Source organism: Ornithodoros turicata, chromosome 2 (assembly GCF_037126465.1).
Source record: "Ornithodoros turicata isolate Travis chromosome 2, ASM3712646v1, whole genome shotgun sequence".
In the NCBI taxonomy this organism is placed as follows: domain Eukaryota; kingdom Metazoa; phylum Arthropoda; class Arachnida; order Ixodida; family Argasidae; genus Ornithodoros; species Ornithodoros turicata.
Genome location: NC_088202.1, coordinates 1,720,135 through 1,746,923, shown reverse-complemented (window position 1 = coordinate 1,746,923; position 26,789 = coordinate 1,720,135). Strand labels below are relative to the sequence as shown.

General features: G+C 47.5%; 1 protein-coding gene across 1 annotated transcript in view; it reads left to right on the top strand.

Moving 5' to 3' along the window:
- Positions 1-327: 327 nt before the first annotated feature.
- LOC135382999 (uncharacterized) overlaps positions 328-26,789 on the top strand; it is a 131,409-nt gene continuing 104,947 nt past the window's right edge. The window contains exons 1-2 of the mRNA XM_064612650.1: positions 328-491; positions 19,116-19,213. Coding sequence (XP_064468720.1) covers positions 393-491; positions 19,116-19,213 — 197 coding nt within the window. The 5' untranslated portion in view covers positions 328-392. The remainder of the gene's footprint in view (positions 492-19,115; positions 19,214-26,789) is intronic.

Sequence of the window (26,789 nt, the reverse complement as noted above, 5' to 3'; positions counted from 1 at the left end):
ATGATACGTAAAAAGCTGACTCATCTTCAGGGGGTGGGGGATATGTTTATGGAAAAAAAAGCGAGGAAAGGTTAGGCTATATTTATGAAACAGGCTTCACACCCTCGTCAGATGAAAGCGCACATGAATTTTACCTCTGCTCTGTTGTTCATTGTTTACAAAAGTGCTCTTCGCAGGTGTGTGACAACTGAATGGGTATTTTGATGATGAGTTCCTCGTATTCACTCCAACTGAACCACGTGCATTTATTTCATCACGGGTCGATTCGAAGGCTAAAAACGATCTTTATGATATCTGTCTTCGTGTGCAGCTGTAGAAGTCAACAACAAGAAAAGACTTAAAGCAGCGCACAAGTTCTCCTTAGATGTTTCGTGTCAGTCAACCAAAGCAGCATGGCAGAAGTCTTGAGCATCCCGAGCATTAGTGCCAAAGTCATGCAGAAGAAACGGGAAATTGATGGTAGGAATGGACTTCACTGCTACTACTATAGTGTGAGTATTGCTTTTGCACTTCGACAAAAACATTTATGCATAGAAAAATCCGATACCGTCCATTGTCATGGACCATGGACGGAGAAATGAGATCTCCCTGTTCCTTACTACTACCAAAAAGTGGAGCTTGAAGACACGATTGCAAGAAATTCCGGCGCCTTCACATTGGTTTTTGATTACCTTGAGGCTTCATGAACTATTGGCCGAGACAGGGGAAGTCGAAGCAGATTGGAGACTCTCTCGTCCTTCAAAATGGTCTCCCTTGCATTTCGTTAAGTCGTCTATTCTGGCCTTGAATTCACCTCAGACTCTCAGGTCTTGAGGTATTATGGGACATCTGAGGTCTGGAGGTTGCCTCAGAGCTTGAGGTCCTGGGGTTACCTCAGGTGCTGAGGTTTCCAAAGAGTGGACCAACACCGAGCGCCCGTAGCACCGCTTCGTGTTGAAAGACTTTCTGTTGGTATTGGTAATCAGGTTCTAAATACTTTTTCAGACATTTTATTTGGTCGTTCAATGTCGCACTGCTCTCCTCATTTTCTTTCTGGTTTCGCCTTGCTCCGCTCTACTCCTGAAGCACTGGGGGTGCGCACCTAGAAATGAAATTCGGTTCGGGTACGATAACCAAAGACATAATACAAAATAATACACCAAATATCGAATAACGATTACCAAAGTGAGTGAGGATGTCTGCATTTACGAAAGTAACTTGCTCCTCGCGGTGAGAGAACTATAAAAGCCCATTACGGTAAATTGCAATACTCAAAACGTAGACGGTTTTGATGCCTTGCTTACATGAAGTCTCGAGATAAGCTAAGTAACTCTATGGAGACCGAGAATAATATGAGTATACGTTTTGAACGAGAAAAGATAACGATAAACACTTGCCTTACCAGAGGGATGAACACTCTGTCTGGTGAGATGCAGCTTCAGGAACGTTGTTGAAAAGCAACACAATGACAGATATTTGGTGGCGCTAGTATACCGTACAAGATATGTACACACTCACGTTATTCCGAGTTTGTTGCGGCTCCAGGTCGAGCCTTGAAGGTTTTCCTATGCGCTTTCGTACGCTGCCGGCCTTGGCGACACCCCCAGTGCCTTTCACGAGACATACAATCTATCTGAAATGCATCACAGGGAATCTGGAAATACGGTATCACAAATATTATAAATTCGGAGTTGCATCCACTTTAAAGTGTCACTTTCCATTCACAAAATATTGAAGCCAACTTTTTCTTTCAAACAAAACACACACACACGCACACACATACACGTACAGTGCTGGACAAAAGTTTACGGAACGCGTGAGCGGCGTATTTTCTCTGGGCAGAGACACCCTAGCGGCGAGCGGAAGCGGGCGAGCCCACTCGTTCAGAGGGATGAAGAGTGCGCTTGTGGCGACCCACCGTGGTAGTAGTGGTAACCTTGCTTTTGAGTGTAACGAACGCCAAAATGGTTTCGTTTTCGGTCGACTGCACCGAGCGCGAGTGGCTATCGCGGGAAGGAAGTCTTTCCGCTATCGGAGAGATAACAGGGCGCTAAGATGAATTGAGGCGACAACGGGCTGTAGTGCCTAGCTTTTTTCTTTTTTTATTACACAAAAACAGAAGAAAAGAGCGTGTACCCTTGAACACACACACACACACAAAGGAGGCGCGGGAGACGATACTGTCTCAACACTTTGTCGGCCCCCTTTCGCAGCAATAACGGAGGCCATGCGCACAGGAAGGGAAGCGTATAGTCGACGGACAAGGTCCACGTCTTCACGTAGCAAGGACCACTCTGCTTCTATAAATTCCCAGAGTGCGTCCTTGCTCCTTGTAGGCGTCCGTCTCTTGCTCATCCTATTCTTCAGGGTGCCCCAGACGTTTTCAACAATGTTTAAGTCCGGGCTCTGCGCAGGCCATGTCAGCTGCATAACGCTGAGGTCGTCGAGAAGGCGTTGGACAGTTTTACTACAATGGACGGAGCTGCCATCGGGCTGGAAATGGTAGCACCCATCCGGGAACGGCCCGTCCAGAGCATAGGGGAGCAGCGTCCTCTCGATGACCTCTGCGTAGGCCATGGAATTGAAGCGCCTTCCAGTTGTACCAGAGGCCCGAGTCCTTCGTACGACAGGGCGCCCCAGACGCTCACCGTGTGCCGGCCACTGGACAACAGTCTATGGACATACTGGGGCAGGTATCTAGCAAAGGTGGAGAAAGTATGAGGTCGCGCATAATAAAATGAAAATGATTAGGGATATTGAACAGGTATACCTGCAGTTCAGAGGCCGCCGGACCCGCCTGGACTGGCACCAACGCGTACTAAATGTGGCCTCGTCACTGAAGATTACGCTGTGCCAGCGGTTGTCGTCCCAGTCCATGTGGTTGAGGGCAAACTGGAGCCTGGCTTCTTCGTGGTCAGCCTTGAGGAGGGGCTTCTGTACAGCAACACCAGATTGAACGCCAAGGGCGTTGAGGCGGCGCTGAACAGTTTTGGCCGACGCCCCTAAGCCCAGTTCCCGCTTGATGTCCGTCGACGTGAAGAATGGCTCGACGGCACTTACGGGAACTATCCGCTGGTCCTCCTCCGTGGTGGTGGCTGGCGGTCTTCCGCTTCTCGGGGCATCTTAAGGGCGGCCCTCTTCGCGATAAACGCGGACAATGCGATTAACCGACGAAAGGGAACACCCAAGACGGCTGGCAATCGCTCTTTGAGACAGTCCAGTCAGTGACAAGGTGACGACTTCTCGTCTTCGCTCGATGTTCAATCTTCTGCTCATCTTGACTGATAAGAGGAGCTGTAGCTTTCTTTCCTTTTATTTTACTCTACCTTGTCATATCGCAGTTAATTTGAATTCGGGAACGATCCACACAGAAGCTTTGGGTAACATCTTCATACATCTTCACGAACGAAGAAATCTTCACGCATGAAGATGTTACCCAAAGCTTCTGTGCAAACATCGCATTGTCCGCGTTTATCGCGAAGACGGCCGCCTGGAAGACGCCCGGAGAAGTGGAAGACCGCCGGCCACCACCACGGAGGAGGACCAGCAAATAGTTGCCGTAAGTGCCGTCGAGCCATTCTTCACGTCGACGGACATCAAGCGGGAACTGGGCTTAGGGGCGTTGGCCAAAACTGTTCAGCGCCGCCTCAAGGCCCTTGGCCTTCAGTTTGGTGTTACTGTACAGAAGCCCCTCCTCAAGGCTGACTACGAAGAAGCCAGGCTCCAGTTTGCCCTCGACCACATGGAATGGGACGACAACCGCTGGCACAGCGTAATCTTCAGCGACGAGGCCACATTTAGTACGCGTTGGTGCCAGTCCAGGCGGGTCCGGCGGCCTCCGAATTGCAGGTATACCTATTCAGTATCCCTAATCATTTTCATTTTATTATGCACGACCTCATACTTTCTCCACCATTGCTACATACCTTCCCCAGTATGTCCATAGAGTGTTGTCCAGTGGCAGGCACACGGTGAGCGTCTGGGGTGCCCTGTCGTACGACGGACTCGGGCCTTTGGTACGACTGGAAGGGCGCTTCAATTCCATGACCTACGCAGAGGTCATCGAGAGGACGCTGCTCCCCTATGCTCTGGACGGGCCGTTCCCGGATTGGTGCTACCATTTCCAGCACGATGGCAGCTCCGTCCATCGTAGTAAAACTGTCCAACGCTTTCTCGACGACCTCAGCGTAATGCAGCTGACATGGCCTGCGCAGAGCCCGGACTTAAACATCATTGAATACGTCTGGGCATCCTGAAGAATAGGATGAGCAAGAGACGGATGCCTACAAGGAGCAAGGACGCACGCTGGGAATTTATAGAAGCAGAGTGGTCCTTGCTACGTGAAGACGTGGGCCTTGTCCGTCGACTATACGCTTCCCTTCCTGTGCGCATGGCCTCCGTTACTGCTGCGAAAGGGGGGCCGACAAAGTATTGAGACAGTATCGTCTCCCCCGCCTCCTTCTTGTGTGTGTGTGTGTGTTCAAGGGTACACGCTCTTTTCTTCTGTTTTTGTCTAATAAAAAAAAAGCTAGGCACTACAGCCCGTTGTCGCCTCAATTCATCTTAGCGCCCTGTTATCTCTCCGATAGCGGAGGGACTTCCTTCCCGCGATAGCCACTCGCGCTCGGTGCAGTCGACCGAAAACGAAACCATTTTGGCGTTCGTTACACTCAAAAGCAAGGTTAGCACTACTACCACGGTGGGTCGCCACAAGCGCACTCTTTCATCCCTCTGAGCGAGTGGGCTCGCCCGATTCCGCTCGCCGCTAGGGTGTCTCTGCACAGAGAAAATACGCCGCTCGCGCGTTCCGTAAACTTTTGTCCAGCACTGTACATATATACATATATATGTACAAAATAAAATAAAAATAGCCGGAGCTCTTTGGCTGCACGTATAGCATATGTTTGTAACTCAAACGTCGCCATGCCAGTACTGGACAGCTGTTTCGGTCTTGTTGGGCCTCATCAACAGTACGCAGGCAGGCAACGTTTGAGTGGATGGCGTCAGAAGGTCACGTAACACGTGATTCCTCCCGTCAGGGTGAGATAACTCACTCACTGAAAGCCCAGTGCAAAGCCAGTGAAGTATAAAATGAAAAAAAAAATAGCCGGAGCTCTTTGGCTGCTCTGTACATATATATATATGCAAGAGATTTCCTCCATGTACCTTTTAGAAAGAATCCTCCACCCGTTTTCTCGCCATACTTCAGAGAAATAGCGTGCACTAGGTGTTCCGTGTTTCAATTGAAATTCTGTGGCATCGTTGTCTTAAGAAATATTCCTGACTTCGTCCACAGAAGCAACATCGGGAATGTCGTCAAGCACCTCACGTATGCACACATCATGATGACAGCTTATTAACAAGGGGCAGACAGGACGAAGCAAATACACACGCAGGCCATGGAAGCAGGCGTGTAATTGCCTTAAGCAGAGGGGATTCCAAGAAGCATGTACAAAAGTGGGAAGTTGCCTGTCATGAACCGAAAAAGAAGGAAAAGAGGGGTGCTCCGCTCGGCAGAGCCACTGAGTGGGGCTATAAAAACGTCCCCGATGTTGCATGTTCCCGCGTTGTTTTTTCTGATCTAAACGAGACCAAATATTCCATGTTTTGTAGATTATTTCCGCAACATTCCATTGTAATGGCGTACGCCGAACAGTGTGCAGCTCATAGAGGCAGAGAGTATTGCAACAACTCCTGTTTGCAATTTTATCTATCCATTCTAGCCTCTAATAGAAATTCGAACGTGAACTTCTACCGTTTCACCTATAAAATTCGCGTCCATTCGGTTTTCAGATGATTGGTCATGCAAAAATCTGTAGCGTATTTATCACACGTGAAATGTGACTTCTATTCGCATGTTGCCAAGACCACCGAGACTAGGGAGCTACGAAAGTGGACTGACGCGGACAGTGTCCATCTCATTTCATGGTTCCCTAGTGTCGGGGTTTAGTAATATGAATTCTAATCACGAGGTCTCTTGCCTTTTAGCAATTCTTTCATTGTGATTTTTGTGTAAATTTCGTATTGGTGTAAACTTATAGGTGTCTAAACTGCGGTAGCAGAGCTTTAATTTATAACTAAATTTTTGACGTTGCTGACGGTGTATGTGGATGACACATTAATTTTCATGTCACGTTCTGGCGTAGGGTTAATAAACGTCGTCAATCTAATGAAGTTCACGTAATTACATTACAATTCACCAATCTAAATTGTACCCCAAATACCTTGCGAACCTCACCATCAAAAAATGAACCTGGGAAATTCCCACAGAAATTCCCAAAGCTGTAAGGTGTACCGAGGATTGAGACCTTATGTTGATCCTCAAGATTCGCTGAATAACCCTAGAAGAGCGACGGCCTGGTCTTGAAGCGGAACCTTAAAATAACCACAGCCAGCTCTGAGAATTTCTTGAGGTTACCTCCAATGACCGAAATGCGAGGTCTGAGGTCCTGAGGCAGAAACTCAAAATATCTTGAGGTAACCTTAGAAGACCCATAGTCAGGTCTGGGATCCTGAGGTAGAGCATCAGGATATCTTGAGGTAACCTAAGGAGAACCTCAGGCAGTTCTGAGGTAACCTCAGACAACCTCAAGAATGCTGAGGTAACCTCAAGACGTTTTTCCAATAGAGGGCGTCCTGAGCTGACGCCTGTCATAGGGTAATGCAGATAAACACCTGGACAGAACAGCCGGGACGGGGATTCGACGCGACCCTGTTCACCTCCCCCTTCCAGCGTGAAAACCGGTAATTTGGATCACTAAACTACGGGAGGCAGGAACAGGACATCAGGCAGACAGGAAATAAAACGGCGGCGTGGGCTGACCTCACATTGTATGATGACATGACGGTAACGATGTTTCCCCGACTTCGACATCTTTCTCACAGCATATTCACGCAGACTTGCTTTTATAATATGCAAATGTTTTATATTCTACGCAAGTAAACCACGTCACACTAGTGTCCTGTAATATTCCACATGCATCTTTTTCTTATCTATGTTCATTCAAGATGCTAGGTGCTTCCCTCCTAGCTTCACTCGGCTTTTGCGTAGCCTACGGCTGAACGTCGCCTCCACCCCTTGTTCCGATACTAGGTAGTTCAGAATAACACGATGCTGGACTGAACTTACCATTCCTAAGCTACGATTTTTCAGATCACCAATGCCTGCGACTGGTATACGCGTGGACCACGGATGCTTAGACGCCAACTTGAGCTCCTGTTCATATACCATTCAGCATAGAAGAAAGCATAGGCCCATGGGGCACTTGTGCGCATTAGTGCCGGGCTCCCACGCTCCCTATTTGCCTTCCTTTAAGCTACACACCCAGACATCCTCCAAGAGCTCTAAACCTCCTACCTATAATCTCTTTGCGCTCCTTTTCAATTCATCCTCTCATGCTAACCTCTTTGAAGTGGGGTAAGGCCCTTCCTATTGAAAACAAAAAAGAAACACCAGTATCATTCTGGTGTCTTAGTGGCTGTGATTTGGGACATCTCTGGTGTTTTCTTCTGTGATGTTCCACATCAGAATTCCCTGGTGTTCCTTGTGTCTTCCTCTGATGTTCGACAGTAGGATTCCTGATGCGTGTGGGCTGGTGTTGCCCGCCAGAATCCTTGGTGTTTTCTGATGCTCCACTGTTGAACATTATGATGTAATGGAAGAGGTAACCAGCCGTAGGAAACGGGACGAGAGAACTAGAAGAAGACACACACACACGCTGGTTACCTTTTCCCTAACTATGTACCAACAGGCCCAAACATTCACCCTTCTACATTATGATGTCTCCTGTATTCGATTCCGTGATGTGCTTGGTACCCTAGGCACTAAAAGCAGTACATAGTTGAGAACGTCAGAAAAAACACTAGATTGACATCGCAAGGACGGCACAAACACAGCACGAACACAGTGTTTGTGCTGTCCTGTTTTTTCTCAACTATGCACAGCTTTTACAACAGCAACAACTTTATTTCAGGATGATGGGTGGGGACTTTCATCGCCGGGGCGATACTCTACCCCATTCCTGGAGGTGAAGCGGCGAATGAAGGAATAGGTCGCAATGAGGATCGAAGTCCTGTGGCGTCCAAAAAGGCGAAGAGAGCCTTGAGGACAGATTTTGCTAGCTGGATGCGGCCAGGGGCCAAGCAATTTTGTGAGTGAGAGGGGACGGAAGTCTAGCTCATTGAGGGAGGCGGAGAGTACGGAGCGGGAAGGGTGGTAGTGTGGGCAATGGAGAAGAATGTGATCGAGATCTTCAACAGCACCGCAGTGACTGCAGTGGGGAGAGTTAACTTGTCTCAAGCGATAGCGTCACTGTGCTGCGAAGGCCACGTCGAGGCACATTCTATGAACTAATGCGGCATCTTGACGAGAGATATGTGCTGCCATGCAGAAAGCGAGCGCTGGGTCAACTCTGCTCAGCATGACGGGGGTAGTATGTCGGCGGTCCGTTGGCGGGTAGCCAAAGGAGTCACAAGGCTTCGAAGTATGGACCGCCGATCGCCTCTCAGCAGTGCAATACGCGTCCGTGTCCGAGACGAGAGAGCTGCTTCGGCGGCGCTGCCCGCCAGTTCATTGCCTTCGACACCGCAATGGGCGGAACCAATTGGAGAGCGAGCCTATGCCTTGCTTCGTAGACAAGTTTGTAAGCGGATAACACGTCCATAACCAACAGTGCGGAGGAGCCTCGGATGCCAGAATTTCCAATTGCTTGCAGCGCAGATGCTGCGTCAGTAAAGACCACCCAATTCCGGGGGGGGTGGGGGGTGGAAGGACGTGCTGCAAAAGAAAAGAATGGCGTTGAGTTCCGCAGTGTGGATGATGTACAATGCCAAAGGCGACGTCCTTGAACTACGCCTTCGTCGGGGATGACAAATGCTGACGCGGACTTGCCATTTCGAGATGCGCCATCGCTGTAAGCGGCGGTAGAGGTGGAAAACTTAGCATCTACGAGAGCATAAAAATTGGCTCGAAGGACTTGAGGGGGAACCTGAGCTCTGCGGACCTGGAGGTCAGGAAGACGTGCGAAGGTTTTTGGCACAGGCAGAGACCAGGGGGCGTTCGGCGGTGTGGCAGTCCTAGGTGTGAAGCCGGTGAGAGCGTGGCGTGTCTTCTGCGCCACGCGATGTAAATATGGCATTTTCAGGACGGTATCAAATTTTCCTGAGGAGTGGGTGACGGGGAACGTTCGCACGCAAACGTAGGAAGTGTCGAGCCGTTTCCCGCTCACGGAGGACCTCCACCGGGAGTTCTCCAGCTTCAGCTAGGACTTGCCATGTTTCAGCCATTCTTGGAACCCCAAGGCAGCGACGAAGGCTTCGGACGAACAGGGACCGAAGGGTATTTAACGATGTTGTAGAAACCCTATGCAAGACTGGAAGGATGTAAGTCACAGTCGCCCTCATCAAAGCCGGGTGAACGGCTAAGAGGGTGCATTGATCACAGCCCCAGCCGAAGCCAGAAAGATGTTGAATGACAGGAAGCCATCGCTGCACTCTGGTTTCAAGGTGCTTAATGTGACGAGCCCAGCGCAGGTGGGAGTCCAGGACCACACCAAGGAAGCGATGGGAACGCACAGACTCGAGCTTCCGTGCATCAACCCAAAGACGGAAATTACTCATAGCCTTGTGCGTGAAAGGGAGCTTGACGCACTTTTCGGGTGAAAGATCCATTCCAAGTCGCGTAAGGTAGAGATGAATGTTTTTAGGGCTTGTTGTAAACTGTGCTGAATGGCTGGTCGTTTCTTGCCTGCTGTCCAAAGGGCAACGTCCTCGGCATACACGGATAATGCGATCTTGCGTATAACTATCGATTTTAGTCCTGCCATGACCACAATAAAAAGTGTAGGACTGAGAATGCTTCCTTGGGGTACGCCTTGATAAACCAGGGTGCTTGGGGCTTTGGCCGTGGGATGTGCGGACAGCGACAGTTCGGTCCGTAAGGAAATCGTGAAGCCAGCTGAAAGTCGACCAGATACTCCAAAAGACTGCAACCCGTGGTGAACACAGTTGTGCGTGACGGTATCATAGGCGCGCTTAATGTCCAGGAAGACCGGTACAACGATCCGCCGATGAGCACGAGCATGTTGGACTGTAGAGACCAGATCGAGAACTGGATCCATAGAGCTTCGGTAGCGGCGAAATCTAGCCATTTCCTGAGGGAACGCGCCTTGTTTTTGGAGCCACCAGTCGAGGTGATGCAAAACCATTCTCTCCATCAGTTTTCCCACACAGCTTGTCATGCTCACGGGGCGAAAGGAGGATAGGGCAATGGGAGTTTGCCTGGTTTCAGGATTGGAACAACTAAAGCGTCCTTCCAAGTATGGTATGGATTCCTGTCGCCAGGACGTATTATAAACATGAATGAGAGCTAGGAGTGACGGCTCGTCAAGGTTTTGCAGTGCGGCGTAAGTGATTTTATCTGGTCCTGGGGACGATCGCACATTCACAAGTTTCAACGCAGTCTGCAGCTCAATTAGAGTAAAGTCGCGGTCCATAACCGCCGGTGGACGGGTGGATTTCTGTCTGCAGGCTCAGGACGAAACTGTGGTGTACTGCAGACGTTGAGGCCGCCGCTGGTGTCGTTAGGACGACGGAGAAATCTGTCGCGAGCGTGGTTTCATCTACACGCCGAACACGGTGTTCATAGTTCGGGTCACCAAATGTAGAGGAACACCGCCTCCTCTACATGTGGTGGCCCGAACTATGACCACCATTTTCGGCGTAATTTGGCCCAATACCAGAAAGTATACCACTACCAAATACCAGTGCCCGTTACCAAAAAATAGGAACTAAATACCGTTACCCGTTACTTCAGAAAAAAGTAACTAAAACGTTACTCGTTACCAACATACAAAAGTAACCAGTTCTCGTTGCTCACAGGTAACGAGTTACTTTTACGTTACCGCCGAATATATAGTTAAAGGAGCCAGCAAACATGCCGTCACTTGCCTTCAACTCATTATTAATGAGAAATTGTACTTCACAGCTGATAGTCGAAATTTACATCAGTGATATTCGTTCTCTTTCGCGTGAAGACATCTGCTGCCGAAGTGGGGGTGATCGGATGTTATGAACATAGATTGAGAAGTTACCCGTCAAAAAGAACTCGTTACAAGTTAAGTTACCGTGTGCAAAATGTAACTAAGTTAATAACAAAGTTCTTCAGCCTAAAATGTAACTCGCAGTTACTGAGTTACTTAAAAAAAAAAGAACGAGTTACTTCCAAGTTACTTGGGACACAAAATAGCATTACGCAGGTGCAGCGCGCGTGAGTAGTTGAGTTAGACCTTGCCTGCGGAGGAGTGCGAACACGCTTTAATCGTTTTCGTTTATGTCCAACAATAGACCTCTCCCTGTTTTTAAACAGATTACGCCACAGTGTTCGACAGCGCCAAAATTTGCTAGACTTGAACTACGCTCGAAGCTAGAGGTGAACAAGGTCGAGCGCGAAAGCCACGGTCTTGAGGGGATTACGATATGGTTCCTTAAAGGGATGGTCTCGTACTCCTGCCCCGCTCATAAAGTGTACCATTCGATTGTCCTTTGTTGAAAATGGAATACTGCGAATTTATCCGACAAAGCACGTCACGGTTATTAAATAACCGAATTAAATTGATAAAGATTGCAGAGCATGCCACGGTCTGCGTTGGCAACAAAAAAAGCGGCTACGTCGCTCTGCGGGAAAGTCCGTGATTGGATGCGGAAATCGTCTGTTTTTGCGCGCGCTAGTGCCCCGGCGCGAGAAGACGACTTTCAGAATGACTGGGGACCGCGGCAACTCTCGTACATTTTCTTTCAGTTCTCATGCGAAAAACGCATATTCCAAGAAGTGGCCCACATGCTCGTTTAAAACAACTGTGTTAGCCCTCAGAGACAAGTTAAAAATCGCAAGACAACCCCACTCACAATCATAAATCTGAAGTCGCCAGTCATAGGGCGCGCCTGGTCGCATTACAGCTCCGACCAGAAATATATTACGCGCGCTTCCATTACACTCCCCGTTGCACACTGATCACGTTTCAAAATGAAGAGTCGCTGACAGCGTACATGGAGAAGGGGTGCGTGTTTCTTCAAAAAACCGCATTAAATACTCGCGGGAGGAAAACACGTGACTTAGCTTCCACGTATCCGATTATATGTGCCACATTCTCAGAGACCCCGCAGTCAATGCACGGGCTATATTCTCCGCAGGCGGAGATATACGAGCGTCCCTATTTCGAGAGCAAAGGGGATGTTATGGGGATGACTCGGCGGCTTACCTGCAGGTCGACGTCATGCGTGACGTTGCATGAGAGTGAAGAGCAGGTTTCGTCGTCTGCTATTACGGCACATTTCGACAAATTCCTCGAAAACGACTTGGTTATTCTGAATGAAACTTTGACGGTTGTATGTGTACAATACCCGTGAAGATGGTCTTCGCTAAGTTTAGGAATCGCCCGGGCTGTACGAGACCGTCCCTTTAAAGGGACGCGACCCTCCGTCCTACTTTTCTTTCAATGGGTGGGAGCGAACAAGTGCCCGTTCGTGGAACCCAGCCCTCTCCTTCTGATTAGTTTCGGCTTCAGTCTGTCTACCAATGTCATGATGACGTTTCTCTGGTGGAGGCCTATTCGAACGCTTTGCATCTTAGACCGTGTGGGCGCACAATGAGTCAGCTTCATTTCAATGGGGGCGGTTCTTACTCCCTGAATAAAATACTGTCATTGATTGAATATCACGTTTTATGGCAAAAAAAAAAAATGCCATGAAGGAACCGGAGAGAAAGCAAGAAAATATGTGGACGTCAGTGAAAAGCGAGTTAAAAGTAACTTTACTTAAGTTACTTTGGCGAAGTTACCTGAAAAAGGAACGGGTTCCTCTGAAAGTTACCACGGCGCAAAAGTACCGAGTTAAGTTACAAGATACCAAAAAAGGAACTTAGTTACAGTAACGAGTTAAGTTGGTTACAGTAACCTCGAACTCTGGTTATGAATACATAAGAAAAGACACCGGTTTTCGTGCCACCGATCACCAACGATTCCCAAAAACAGACGAGGGGCTGCGTCATAATTTAGGGCGCTCAGAAGCTTAGCAAAGACAAGAAGAGGCTAGAAGTCGAAACGCGTTTTTTTGTAGCCATAGCACAATTGGTGCCCATTCTTGGGAAGGAGTGATGGTCGGAGATTACGGAAATAAGAGAAAAGACAAGGGCCTTCGTTTATGACGATTCAGCACGTCAATAACACATCCAGCGAGGGACTGCAATAATACTTTTAGTCACACGTGGTCGGGGGTCACGCAGATCCACGCATTGCGCCACACGGAGTGCCGAAATGTGCTCCCCCGCGCTGAAGAAAAGGAACGAGTAACGTCAGTGTAGTGTATACGCCCAGCACGGCTGGCAACAAGGAGAATAAAAGATGGCGGACTAGACCGCATACGCATCTCTCTGCGCTCCAGGGCTAAACCTCGTAGAATAACCCAGAAAATAACACATTGGCGACGAGGATGGCGCAGAAGGCTCCAATACCCGCAGTGAGTCCTTTCACCATAACAGGAGGGAATCTTGCAGAGAGATGCAAGAGATGGAGATGGAAGCGAAGTGAGTATTATACGCTAAGCCTAAACGTAACTGGCGACGCACGGAAAAAAGCTCTACTATTGCATACAGCAGGAACAGAAGTTCAAGATATCTTCGAAGTCCTCGAAAACACAGGCGAGTCGTATGATACTGCACTAGCAAGCTTAGACGCGTACTTTGTGCCGAAAACCAATGTGTCATATGAGAGGCACGTGTTCCGCAGAACAGAGCAAGAAGAGACAGAATCGATCAACACGTTTATTTCTCGACTCAGAAAGTTGTCAACAAACTGTGAATTTAAAGGAATGAGGGACCAGATGATTAGATATCAAATCGTGGACAAATGCGGAAGTACAAAACTGCGTCGCAGACTTCTAGAGGAAACGGAGCTGACACTTGAGAAGGCGACAGCCATAGCGCGCTCGATGGAGGCAAGCGAAAAACAAGCAACAAAGATCGAGAAGAAGGAATCCGATACCTCACCTGTGGAGGAAGTGAACTATACGAAAGGCAAACAGCAGACAGAGAAGAGAACGTATGGAAAAACAAATTGACAAAACGAAAACGACTATGTACGCTCAAATAAAGGACAGTGCAACATCAAGTGCTTCAGATGCGCAAAATTTGGCCATACGGGGCATAACTGCATAGCGACAAGAGGGAAAACATGCAACAAATGCGGAGGACAGGGACATTTTGCACAAGCGTGCAGAACAAAAGAAGTCTTGCAAACACGCGCTAAAGAAGCATCGTCGGCATACAGCGAATTCAAGAGGGGTGAAAACTCAAAACCATCGCAAAATATAAGATGTGTACAAGAAGAACCACAGGATTCAAATGAAGAGGACCATGTCTTTCATGTTGGCAGAAGCGGAAAAATCAACACGGTCAAGTTGAACATAGCGAGGACCGAAATTGCTTTTATTATATAGACTCAGGGTCGTCGGAGAATACAGTAAGCAGCAAAGAATGGAAAGGCTTACGACACCCTGGTATCGAACTTGAACCTTCTACAAAAAGACTATTTTCATATGGAAGGACAGAACCCTTGCGGACACTTGGCGAATTTACAACTGACATTGGCACACGGAAGATCAACGTGTCAAGGCTACGTTTGTTGTGATACTCGGGCAATATCCACCTCTTCTGGGTAGGGAAACATCCAGTTTGTTAAAGCTTCTACACCTGGAAGACAATGCTTACAGCATCACTACTACAGCTGAAATCGACACCATCCTCCAGAGGTATCAGACTGTTTTCAGTGGCTTTGGAGAACTGAAGGACTTCAAAGTGAAATTATACATCGACGAGAGTGTTGAACCAGACACACAACCTGTGAGTGCCAAAAAAAGACAACCAGTTCGGTTCTGCGTTGACATGCGGAAAGCTAATAAGGCTATTCAGAGACAAAGGGTTCTGACCCCGACTATCGATGAGGTCATAGAAGAGATGTCAGACGCGCAAGTCATATCGAAACTTGACCTCACTCGGGGATATCATCAACTTGAACTGGAAGAAGATTTAAGACTTATCACTACGTTTGCCACACATCAGGGCCTGTATCGTCACAAACGCTTTCTCTTTTGTGCATCATCGGCAGCAGAACTTTATCAGCACACAATTCAGCAAATACTCAGCAAGTGCAAAGGCGTGAAAAATGCATCAGACGACATTATACTCTATGGCAGTTCGCAATAGGAACATAATATGCGACTGGAAGAGGTATTGAAATCGCTCAAGGAAGCCGGACTCACATTGAACAAGAAGAAATGCCAATTTGGACTCAACAAGCTGACTTTTCTTGGGCACGTCTTATCTGATAAGGGAATAATCCCAGACGAGGAGAAAATTCGAGCAATTAAACAAGCAAGGGTCCCAGAGAACCTTAGTGAATTACGGAGTTTTCTGGGACTGGCAAACTTCTGTGCCAGATTCCTTCCACACATGGCAACAGTGACTGCTCCACTCAGAGAAATCCTAAAGAAATCGACGCCGTGGCGCTGGATCACCAAGAAGCGTTTGTTTGTGTCAAAGAGAATCTTACATGCAGTACAGTGCTAAGCTACTTTCGCAAAGATGCTCCGACACGACTCACCGTGGACGCAAGCCCCATTGGGCTAGGTGCAGTCCTACTGCAACACACAGGGGAATAGTTCAAACCAGTCGCGTACGCAAGTATGGCACTAACAAATGTTGAATAGCGACACTCGCAAACAGAACGAGAGGCATTAGCCGTTATATGGGGTTGTGAACGCTTTCACTTGCACCTCTACGGGATCGACTTCGAAATTGTTACAGAGCACAAGCCATTAGAGATAGTGTATGGGCCTAACTCGCGACCAGCCGCACGTATCGAAAGATGGATGCTACGACTACAGCAGTATTCCTTCAAAATAATGTGCAGGCCAGGGAAAACAAACATCGCAGACCCGCTTTCGCGACTCTTATCCCTTGAAGAAAAAGCGAGCCACCAAGACAACAAAGCGGAAGCATATATTATGTTCGTCGCAAAGCAGTCAAAGCCAGTTGCCCTGACTATCGAAGAAATCCAGCTGGAAACTGAAAAAAGACACTCAGCTGCAAGAAGTCAAGAAATCACCATATACTAATAAGTGGGGAACCAATGTAGAGGAATACGAAAAGGTAAAACACGACATAACGGAATACAACGGCATGTTCGTGCGATCAAGGTGCATCATCATACCTCGCAACCTAAGAGAGAAAACACGACAACTCCCCCACTTGGGTCATCAAGGCACCGTAAAAACGAAGCAGAAAGTAAGGGAGATGGTTTGGTGGCCACACATCGTGCAAGACACCGAAGAGCATATCAGAGGATGTGAGCCATGCCAACTGCTCGGGGACACTCCTTGACCTGAACCAGTACAATCTACTGCTCTGCCACAAAGACAGTGGAGCAAACCGGCAATTGATCTGTGTTGACCATTCCCTACGGGTGAACATATCTGCGTTGTGGTAGACCTCTACACCAGATGGGTTGAAGCTAAAATACTTAGGTCAACAACGGCTACAGCAATCGTATCTTGGCTAGAAGAACTATTTGCACGGTTTGGATACCCTGACATAGTCATGTCCGACAACGGACCACAGTTTGTGGCTGAAGAATATAAAACATACCTGAACACCATTGGAACAAAGGTGCACCGCGTTACACCATATTGGCCACAGGCAAACGGCGCCGTAGAAAGGGTAAACAAAACTCTACTGAAAATGTTACGGGCTACAACAGCAGAAGGAGCAGATTGACGAAAGGAACTTCATTCGCTTCTGGCAACATACCGCGACACGACGCACGTCACTACGGGACGCAGCCCCGCAGAACAAATGTTTGGACGAAAGATCCGCTATGACATTCCGGAGGTCCTGGACTGTTCACACGACACCGCTCTGAGGGAACGTGATGCGCGCCAGAAGGAACTTCGAAACGCCACGCTGACACGAGACGCAATGCGCAACACAGCTCTGTCGCAGTCGGCGATACTGTTGTCTTGGTTCAAGCAAAAAGAACAAGCTTTCGACAAAGTTTGCTCCCGGAAAATACACTGTCATTGACAAAAAGGGAAGTCAATCTATCGTCGGAAAAGATGGAAAGACTACCTGCAGGAACGCTGCACAGATGAAGACGATTGTAAACAGACGTCCGATGTGCGAACAAGGCTGTGCTGAAACAAACAACAACAACGAACAGCCGTATCGAGCAAGACTCCGTTCTGCACACAAACGGCAATGTTCATAGTGCACAGCTATGTACCATTTAGGTAACTCATGTACCTATCATATAACCGTAGTGAATGTTATAATATGGTGAAGGTGAGGAATGCAGTGTATACTCCCAGCACGGATGGCAACAAGGAGAATAAAAGATGGCGGACTAGACCGCGTACGCATCTCTCTGTGCTCCACAGTCAGTAACGAGTTACAAATTTTTGTAACTGATTCCGTTACTATTACCATTTTTTTAAGTGACTGAATCGTTACTTCGTTATAAAAAACCTCTGCCCACTACTATCCCAAATTTCTGCAAGCTCACCTCCGAAGCCATCTCTGAAGGTACGGTGCATCGTTCTACCAAGGAACCGCTAGGCGAGGATCAATCCACCGCGGCTCCACTTATCGCAACGCGCGACCGCGCAACACCATGGTGCTACCCACCTTACCTACCCAGCTCACGTCGCCATGGTCTCGCACTCTGCGTCACGTTGCCACACGCTTCGCGATGGCACTCCTCGGGCTACCACCAGCGGCACCTTCCTAAGCATCACGCTCCTGTACCGGTCGCGGTACGCTGCAGTGGACCGCACCACCCGCATCTGCTACGCCAGCGGTCAAAAAACCCTGCCCGCCTCGCCTTCCCACCAGGCTTCTGTACAAAATACTGGCAGCGGATCCAGTCGCAGCCAAGAGGAACCGGGACCAACGTTCCACCGGGGACACGCATGGAGGCCACAGTGAGTTCTACTCTCAGTCTAACCGTGCTTCACGATGGCCCTCCCCGGCATTCTCCTTGACGTCACAACGAGCTCACCGCTCGCGGTTCTGTCGTCCCACTCTCTTGATCACTTCGGCCTACCTGCCTGCTCTCTATGTCGGCCCGCTTACCTGAAACCCGCCCGGCCAGCTCTTGGTCGCACCATTCATCCCGCCACTTCTGCCCACACAGCACAAGACGCAAGTCCAGCCGTTCCTGTTCAACGTGCCGCCCCTCTTTTTCCTCTTCACGTATCCACGCGTACCTCAACCGCTAACTCAACACCGCTCCGCGTCTGACGAGGGAGTGATGTGGCGTCCCGTGGACGACGATGAAGACGTGTCTGTGCTGGCGCGCGCCACAGCGCCAGCCAGCCAGTTCTACCGGCACCGTCCTAGCATGAGGCCACGACCACCTGCCCGGTGGGGCATTCCATCATCGCCGGTCAGGGCTCATGTAGTGACCTCCTTTTGGTGACCCGATACTGAGGATGCTGAGGAACCAATCACGGGAACGATTACGTGAAACAGCATAATGATCAACAGTGGAGCATCAGGAAACACCATGCAGAGATCCTGGTTTGCAACATGCATACATGAATGTACAACATTCAACAAACATGCGCTTCTCGTTATTTCGTTACTAAAAGCTACTTTGGTTCTCATTAGATATCGAAGGCTAGTGACCCATCTAATCAGTCAACACAACAACAAAATATCGAAGGTTTGTTTCTGGTGCAAAGGTGTCCCAGCTGTTAACAGGCTGTTAATTGTTTGCCATGTAGTATACTGAATGTAACCATGTGGACGTCCAAAACAGCATGCCAGTATAGTGTGCACATCAGGAGAACGCCAGAATCGCCCTGGTGTCGAAAAATACAATTTCGATGTGCACATTACAAACATCACAAGAGTCTAGTGTTAACAACAGGAAAGCACCAGAATAATTCTAATTTTCTTCTGATAATTCTTGAATCCCGCACAACCATTTTGGACATCCGATGTCGTCATCACTATTCACTAATACATATATATATATTGTTATCTAGTTCAAGAATACTAATTGCAGTCCTCACTGTCATCCTTACAGAGCATAAAGATGAAGAATGTCCTTGCGGAGATGCCAAGAATACCCTTCAAGGGCCTTGTATTCTCTGCTCTTCTGTATTGTCCAAGAGACGGCCCACAGTAAGGCACTTTTATGAAAATGCGTCTCCAAAAACTTTCGTCAGAACCACACTTGAATAAGTGTGACTACGGATTAAGTCTTGACAATCGTGATGCCCGATGACGGTGATTAGCTTAAGTCACCAAGCTAAATTGTACTCCAAAAGCCTTGTAAACCTCTCCAAACAAAAGGGTCCCTGAGAAATGCCCACCGAAATTCCCAAAGCTGTATCAAGGTGTGAGGCCCTATGTTGATACTAATGATGCGCTGAGGTAACCCTAGGAGAGCTACTGTCTCAGGTCATGAGGCGGAGCCTTAAAAGAACCACAGCCAGGTCTGGGGTTCTGAGGTTGAACCTCGGAATTGCTTGATGCTACCTCAAAAGACTGAAAACGAGATCTGAGGTCCTGAGGCAGAACCTCAGAATTTCTTGGGGTAACCTTAGAGACCCACAGCCGGGTTTGAGGTCCTGAGGGAGAGCCTCAGGATTTCTTGAGGTAAGCTCAGGGAAACCTCAAGCAGTTCTAAGGTAACCTCAGAGAACCTCAAGATAGCCTGAGGTAACATCAAGACGTTTTATCAATAGGGCGTGTCTCACATTGCATTCTACTAAAAATGTTCGTTCTCTGTATGACACGGAAGTATTATAAAATTAATTTCTAGCTTTTGACGACTATGACGTCGTGGGGCCGGCAACAACGCCCTCTGAAGATCGATTTCTGTCTCCTGACCACAACCCCTCACAGTCTTCCAAACGTGGGCCGTATATGGGAGACGCGCGCTATTGCTAGGAGGTAGGCACCAGAGCTCTGTATGGAAAAATCATGAGGTTCTGCGATTTCCTTGAAAAGTCTCAGAAGCGCGTATTGACAGCATTAATTTTTTGCACGCTGAGTCCTTGAGCGAGGTTCAGTGATATTACGGGATAAAACGAACATCACTTCTTAGTCTATTTAGGCACTTCAAATGAAAGCTGCATGCATCAGTACTCACAGAATGAAGATGCTTCGTTCGCCACGCCATATATATAAGCTTAAAGGAGCAATGAGGCGACATTTAACCTCGCTCGTGCCTAGTCTGTCAAGCTGTCAACCAGGAGTCACCATGCAAAATATTTTCCCTCTGCGGTGCGTTATAGCTGTGCAACCGAATATACAAAAAACAGTCTGAGAAAGCAGTCGCGGAAGGCCGACACGATTCTCGCGTGACGTGGAGAAAGCTCCGTGCCTTGTTTCTTCGTTGTTCTCTTTTCTTTTTCTTCGGAGCTCACACGCCGCTTATACATGCTCGAGCTGTGCCCCTGTACGTCACTAGTCATGTGAAGGGAGTAGCATACACCACGACGTCCTCTCGTTCTGCGATGCGCTCTTTTCATGAGGAGAAGGATTTTTCAAAAGTCTGCGAAACAGATCCCTCGCGCTCGTTTCTCTGCTCGATCTGCGCACATCGTTATTTTACAGGAACTTATTTGATTTCCTGGGAGAACACTGCGCACTGAAAAACGACAAAAAATGTTGGATGTCACCTCCGTGTCGCTTTAGTTGATATAAAATGTGAAACGCAGTCGTTACGTACACTAAAGCTACGCGCATGCAGGGTGTTTCGGCAAACGCGATAAAAATCGTATTAGGAAACCTACGTGTCTCAACATTAGTAGTAGGTACTGGACTCTCATAGTGCACAACGCCCAACTGGCCTGAACACGATTTAATTAGCAATTAGAGCTAATTGGGACCCCCCACATTAATCAGCACCCTCCAGGGAGCCACCACACTAATTGGGGAGCATCTAACTCGTGTCCAGACCAGCTGAGCGTTTGTACTATGAGAGTCCATAAAAAAGAAAAAAAAATAGATGGAGATACAGTGGAGAGAAGAAGTTTAATTGAAGATCAACGACGCCATCTTGAAGAAAGCGGTCCGTAACGGCCGCTGACCATCGACGGAGCACAGAGGCAGGTTGCAAAGCATCGCAGCTATGAGCACCAGTTCCGGACATCCTGTGACGTCAGCTGTGACGTCATCACAACATGTCTGGGGCAAGTTGGGACAGCTCTGGGCATGCAAGGAGAAAAACACTCGTAATACAGAGGGTGGTAAAGCAAGAGTATGCAAACCATCAATAACTAACAAGAAAAAAGAATTAGTTACACAACAAATGATCCCACCACAACAGGAGTGCAGAACGATGCGACTGCTCTATCCGACAGCCAGGCAGAGAACTGACTCGTAATGGTTTTTTTCTCCTGTATAAAGCCCGGAAGCTGCACCCCCTAGCGGTTACTTTCTCAATTAATCTCACAACAAAATTATTAAGAATCACACCAGTGCTACTCCCATTCCCAAGGCAGAAGAAGATAGAAAATGGCGGGGATGCCTGGACAACAGCAGCCAGCGCCCGACGTGCACTGACACGAAAATCACAAACAAAGCGGGAAGAAAGTTGGCGAAAGCATTAGTTACACAACAAATCACCTCACCACAGCAGGAGCGCAGACCGATGCGACTGCTCTGCGTGCCAGCCAGCCAGAAACTGAGCGAGCGCGGGGAGCGCACGTCTGCTTTCCGCGACAGCCGGAGAGAAACTGACTGGGGCGCCGCTCCGCGGCCGCTACGCATACGCGCTCCTAGCGCCCTCTGGGGCGACCACCTCCGAGAGGCTAAGCGTGAAGAGCATTCCTGCGCCCCCTGCTGGCCGTTCCCATTGGTCGTGAGGCTAAGAGAGAAGAGCATTCCTGCGCCCCCTGCTGGCCGTTCTCATTGGTCGTGACGTCATCCTATTGTCTCAGGGCTACCCTGTTTTTTTCCACTAATGCTCCTTTGGTCAATCTGCAATGAAGCCACAGTATGACGTCATCATGCACCTGCGTGGCTCAAGGACGAGTACGCTCTAGACAGGGGACCTATTATTTATTGAATCACTATCCCATGATTATTTCCTTTATTCTTCTATAACGATTGAATAGCAAACTATTGCAGAAGAGCACCATGCATGAAAGCTGATCGTAGGAATTCCAAAGTCTTACTAAATGACACTTGCAAAAGAACAAAATATCCTAACACGTAACTCCATCAACGTCAAATAAGAGGACTAGGCACTCAACAAATCAACACAGAGTACGGGTAAACAGGAGCGCAGAACTCAGGGTAGCGCTATCGTCAAGTCAACAATGTTCGTTGTCAAAAAAGAAAAAAATACAAAGCGTCAACAAAGGAAAGCATGCATAACGGGGCATGTCAGAACACGTCAGGACAAATTGTACGACTGCTGGGCAGCAGAGGGAAACAAACAAACACTTGAACAGAGTGAAAAAGACACTCACCATCATTTTCCCGTTCACAGCATTCCCTCATTGTAGATCAGCTCGTTACAAAATCCACCTGCATCGTCGAACACCATTCACCAGTGACGAACCACACATCCGCACCCCATCAAAGGCAGACAGAACCCCACCGAAGCTACGCTCTTCCACTGACGGCCAACGCCAGGAGCAGAATTTGCGTGTCCAGAGCCGTCAGTGTCCAAGAGAGAAGTGAATCCCTGAGTATGACGTCATCATGCAGGTGCGTGGCTCAAGGACGCGTACGCTCTAGACAGGGGACCTGTTATTTATTGAATCACTATCCCAAGATTATTTCCTTTATTCTACTATAATGATTTCATAGGGAACTATTGCAGAAGAGCACCATAGACAAGAGGCGATTGTAGCATTTCATTCCCAAAGTCTTACTGTACAGGGAAAAAATAATGGTTCAGCAAGACATGTCTATCCCAGCCGAGAGCCATGCAGCTAAGTGAATAATGACGCTTTGTTCCTCCAGAATAAAGTCACACACCTGTCCCCCTCGCGGTTACTCTCTGAACTAAATGAATCGCAAAATTATTAAGAATAGCTCTACTCCCATTCAAGGCAGCACTATCGTCATCGTCAAGAATATTCCTTGTACAAAAAGAAAAAAAACTGCATGTAGAAGGAAAGCATGTCAGAACAGGCCCAGGCATGTCACCGCATGTTTGTCAGACAACAAGGGGAAAAAAGCGAAAAGAAACAAAGAAAACCAGCATCAAACTATTTCGAAGCACACGCACTCCTCTTATTCAAAAACAGTGCTCATCATAAATCCGTCCGGGGCAATACACACCATTTTTCTATTGCTACAATTTTTTTTCCAGTAACGGTCAATGCATTGCTACAGACTGCGTGACGTCATCACATCTTGTCTGAAGCAGAAGACAGCGGCAAAGGCTCCTATCATTCATTGAATCGCAAGATTATTTCCTTTGTCCTACTCTTACTGACATTCATTCTCTCATTACAATTCAACAAAAAAGCACCCTGCATATTAACGATTTTCACCGCAAAGGTTCATCATGGTCATTAGAATTACAGTAAACTACCTCTGCTCTTTTAAAATAATAAGTGAGACCACTCAACATCACCTCCAGGCTTATGTAATACATGACCCTTTCTATGCTCATACATTCGTTGTCTGAGGCTACACCTGCGAGCAAAAAGGCGCGGAAGCCGGGGAGGAAAGTTCCATTCGCGCACGCCAAAGCACAAGACAGAACGCCTTTACGGGAACATGATGGCATTCTTACCATTTTAATGATTTTCTACCTTGCATTGCAGTTTAGAAACACTACTACAAAACTATAATTTTAGGAGCTCATTAAAATTCTACCTTCTATGGAAACTATAATTGCCCTATTACTTGGATCGCTATTAATGAAGCGCTCCAATTTTTTCTCTCTTCCCATTTCAGCCTTGTCATGCAGTGAAGCAGACTCACATACAAAATCATTAATTTACACTGAGGGTGCCGTGAATTCAGGAATTCCTATCCTGTGCTCAAATGCAAACATTTCTTCACGGATACCTTTAACAGCTGACTTCCTCAACATACCGAGCTCCTAACAACATCTAACAAACAATCAGAGAAACCCTCTTCTCAGCTGCACCATGCGACTTTCTTCTGCGTAAAATCGGTGATTTGAGGAAGAGAGCAGCGAAAAATTGCGCGCACTTGTGCTTGACTTAAAAAACCTGAAGCATATGCCAATAAACCAAGAAAAAGACACTCATGTCTGGTATCTGATAGTGCCACATACACAGACGCATTGTCGCAAAGAAAGCACAGGACAGGGATACACAAATTTCCTTAGGTGAGCAGGGAAAAGGCTTAAGACCTCAGGAATAATAGCAGAGTCACTGGACATCGCTACGCGGCTAACACAAATAACAAGATAATAGCGGCGGGTAAAATTGCAACACTGCTAAACAAGCCCCAACATGCCATCATGACGTCGCAAACCAGGAAAAAGAAGCACGCGCGCACACACAGCAGCTCAGGAATGCACAAGGAGAGGTGCTTTATAGGAATTTCTACTCCACACACTCAGATACCAGCATTTCTGCACAAATACCTATAACGGCTGACTTCCTCAACATATCGAGGAAAGCGAATACTGACACTCAACATATAACAAAAAACAAACAAATTCCATTCTCATGAACTCTCCTCTGCCGAGCGGCTTTCTCCTGCTCTACCTGGATGCTGACTGTTTCCCCCTCATCTACATTCTGAGTAAAAGCAGTGAAAGGAGAAAAGAACCGCGAAAAATTACACGCATTTGTGCTCCAATAGCTGTAACTGCAAGAACCCGTAGCGCACGCCAATAAACTGAGAAAAAGACACCCATTTCTGCCACCAGATAATTATTGCATAATGCCACATACACAGCCGCATTACCCTTGCGTAAAGAAAGCACAGGACAGGGATACACAAATTTCCTTAGGTGAGCAGGGAAAAGGCTTAAGACCTCAGGTCACCTCACATCGCCACGCGGCTAGCACAACATGACACCAACAACATACTAGCAGCGGGAAGAATTGCAACACTGCCAAACAAGTCCAGACATGCCACGAGGACGTCACAAAGGGAAAAAGCACACGCACGGACGCACGCACAGAGTGCAACGCATTAAACACACGGTGCGCTCAAGAATAATCGTAGCGTTACCGCGCGTCGCTACGAAGCTCAACGTCTAACCCAAGACGACAGCAACAAGATATTAGCGAAGAGTAAAAATTGCAACACTACTGAACAAGTCCAGACATGCGACATCGCATACAAAACACTGCTCATCGGGGAAAAGGCCTAAGCCTGCGGCGGATCATCATAGAGCATACACAACTTCATTTTTCTATTTTGCGTAAACTAAACGCGGTCTGCTTGGAAAACGACGTACAAATTTTCTTAGGGAGCAGAGAAATATAGAAATTTCTACTCCGTGCTCAGATACCAGCATTTCTGCTCAAAAACCTTCAAAATTAAGCACTGCTTACTTCGTCAAGATATCGAACACCCAACAAAATCAAACAAACAACCCCACTTCCACTGGTAGAACACTATTCAGCTTTTACGCAGGAAGCTTTCTTCTACATAAAAGTAGAGAAAATAAGAGCAGCGAAAAATTACACGCACTTTTGCTCGCGTAGCTATAAGAGAAAAAATAAATAAAATAACGACGCACACGCTAATAAACTGTGACAAAGACATCCATTTCTGCTATCAGATAATTATTGCATAATGCTAAATACTCATTTGCATTGGCCCTGCGTGAAGAAAGCACAGGACAGGGATACACAATTTATGTTAAGTGAGCAGGGAAAGTCACTTCTACTCGAACATCTTAATACCATAAAGTCTGAATTTTTGCAAAGAAAATAAAGCTTGAACAGCGCTACGAAGGTGACAGGCACATACTAACAAACAAACAAACACTTCTTCGAGTCTGTATTATCTTTAAAAAAACGAAAGCACACAGAAAAATCAAATCGGCTAGGTAGCCTACCAGACGTTGTGCCTTAAAGTTGGCTGCTCGCAATGCGCGGAAGCATGCTGTGAAGCCAACTTGCGGTTTTGCTGGATGCACATGAAGTCCGATTCCAATTGGAAATCGCGCTAAGGACGTGCCAAACGTGGAATTTTCGCAAAATTAATCACAATACCTGGAATTCTGTTCATTTTAGCGGGAATGCTGGCGCTTGTGCTCCATTATTCGAAATTTTCGAATATTCGAAAAATATTCGAAATTTCGAATATTCGCACACCTCTAGTGAATACTGACACTCAACGATATATAACAAAAACAAACAAATTCCATTCTCGTGAACTCTCCTCTGCCGAGCGGCTTTCTCCTGCTCTACCTGGATACTGACTTTTTCCCCCCTCACCTACATTCTGAGAAAAAGCAGTGAAAGAAGAAAAGAACCGCGAAAAATTACACGCATTTGTGTCACAGGACAGGGATATACAAATTTCCTTAAGTGAGCAGGGAAAAGGCTTAAGTCGTACCGCTCAGGAATAATCGGAGAATCACCGCTTATCGCTACGCGGCTAGAGCTTTAACAGCGCTAGGAACGTGACAGATACATACTAACAAACAAACAAACAAACAACAGCAGGACCGGCGTCGGGCACTCATAAAATACCCTGCCCAAAACAAAGGCTACGCCAGGTTCGCGAGGCAATTCCATTAAAAACGCTCGTCCTATCCTACAGATAGCAATGCAAACGCGACTGCCCTTAT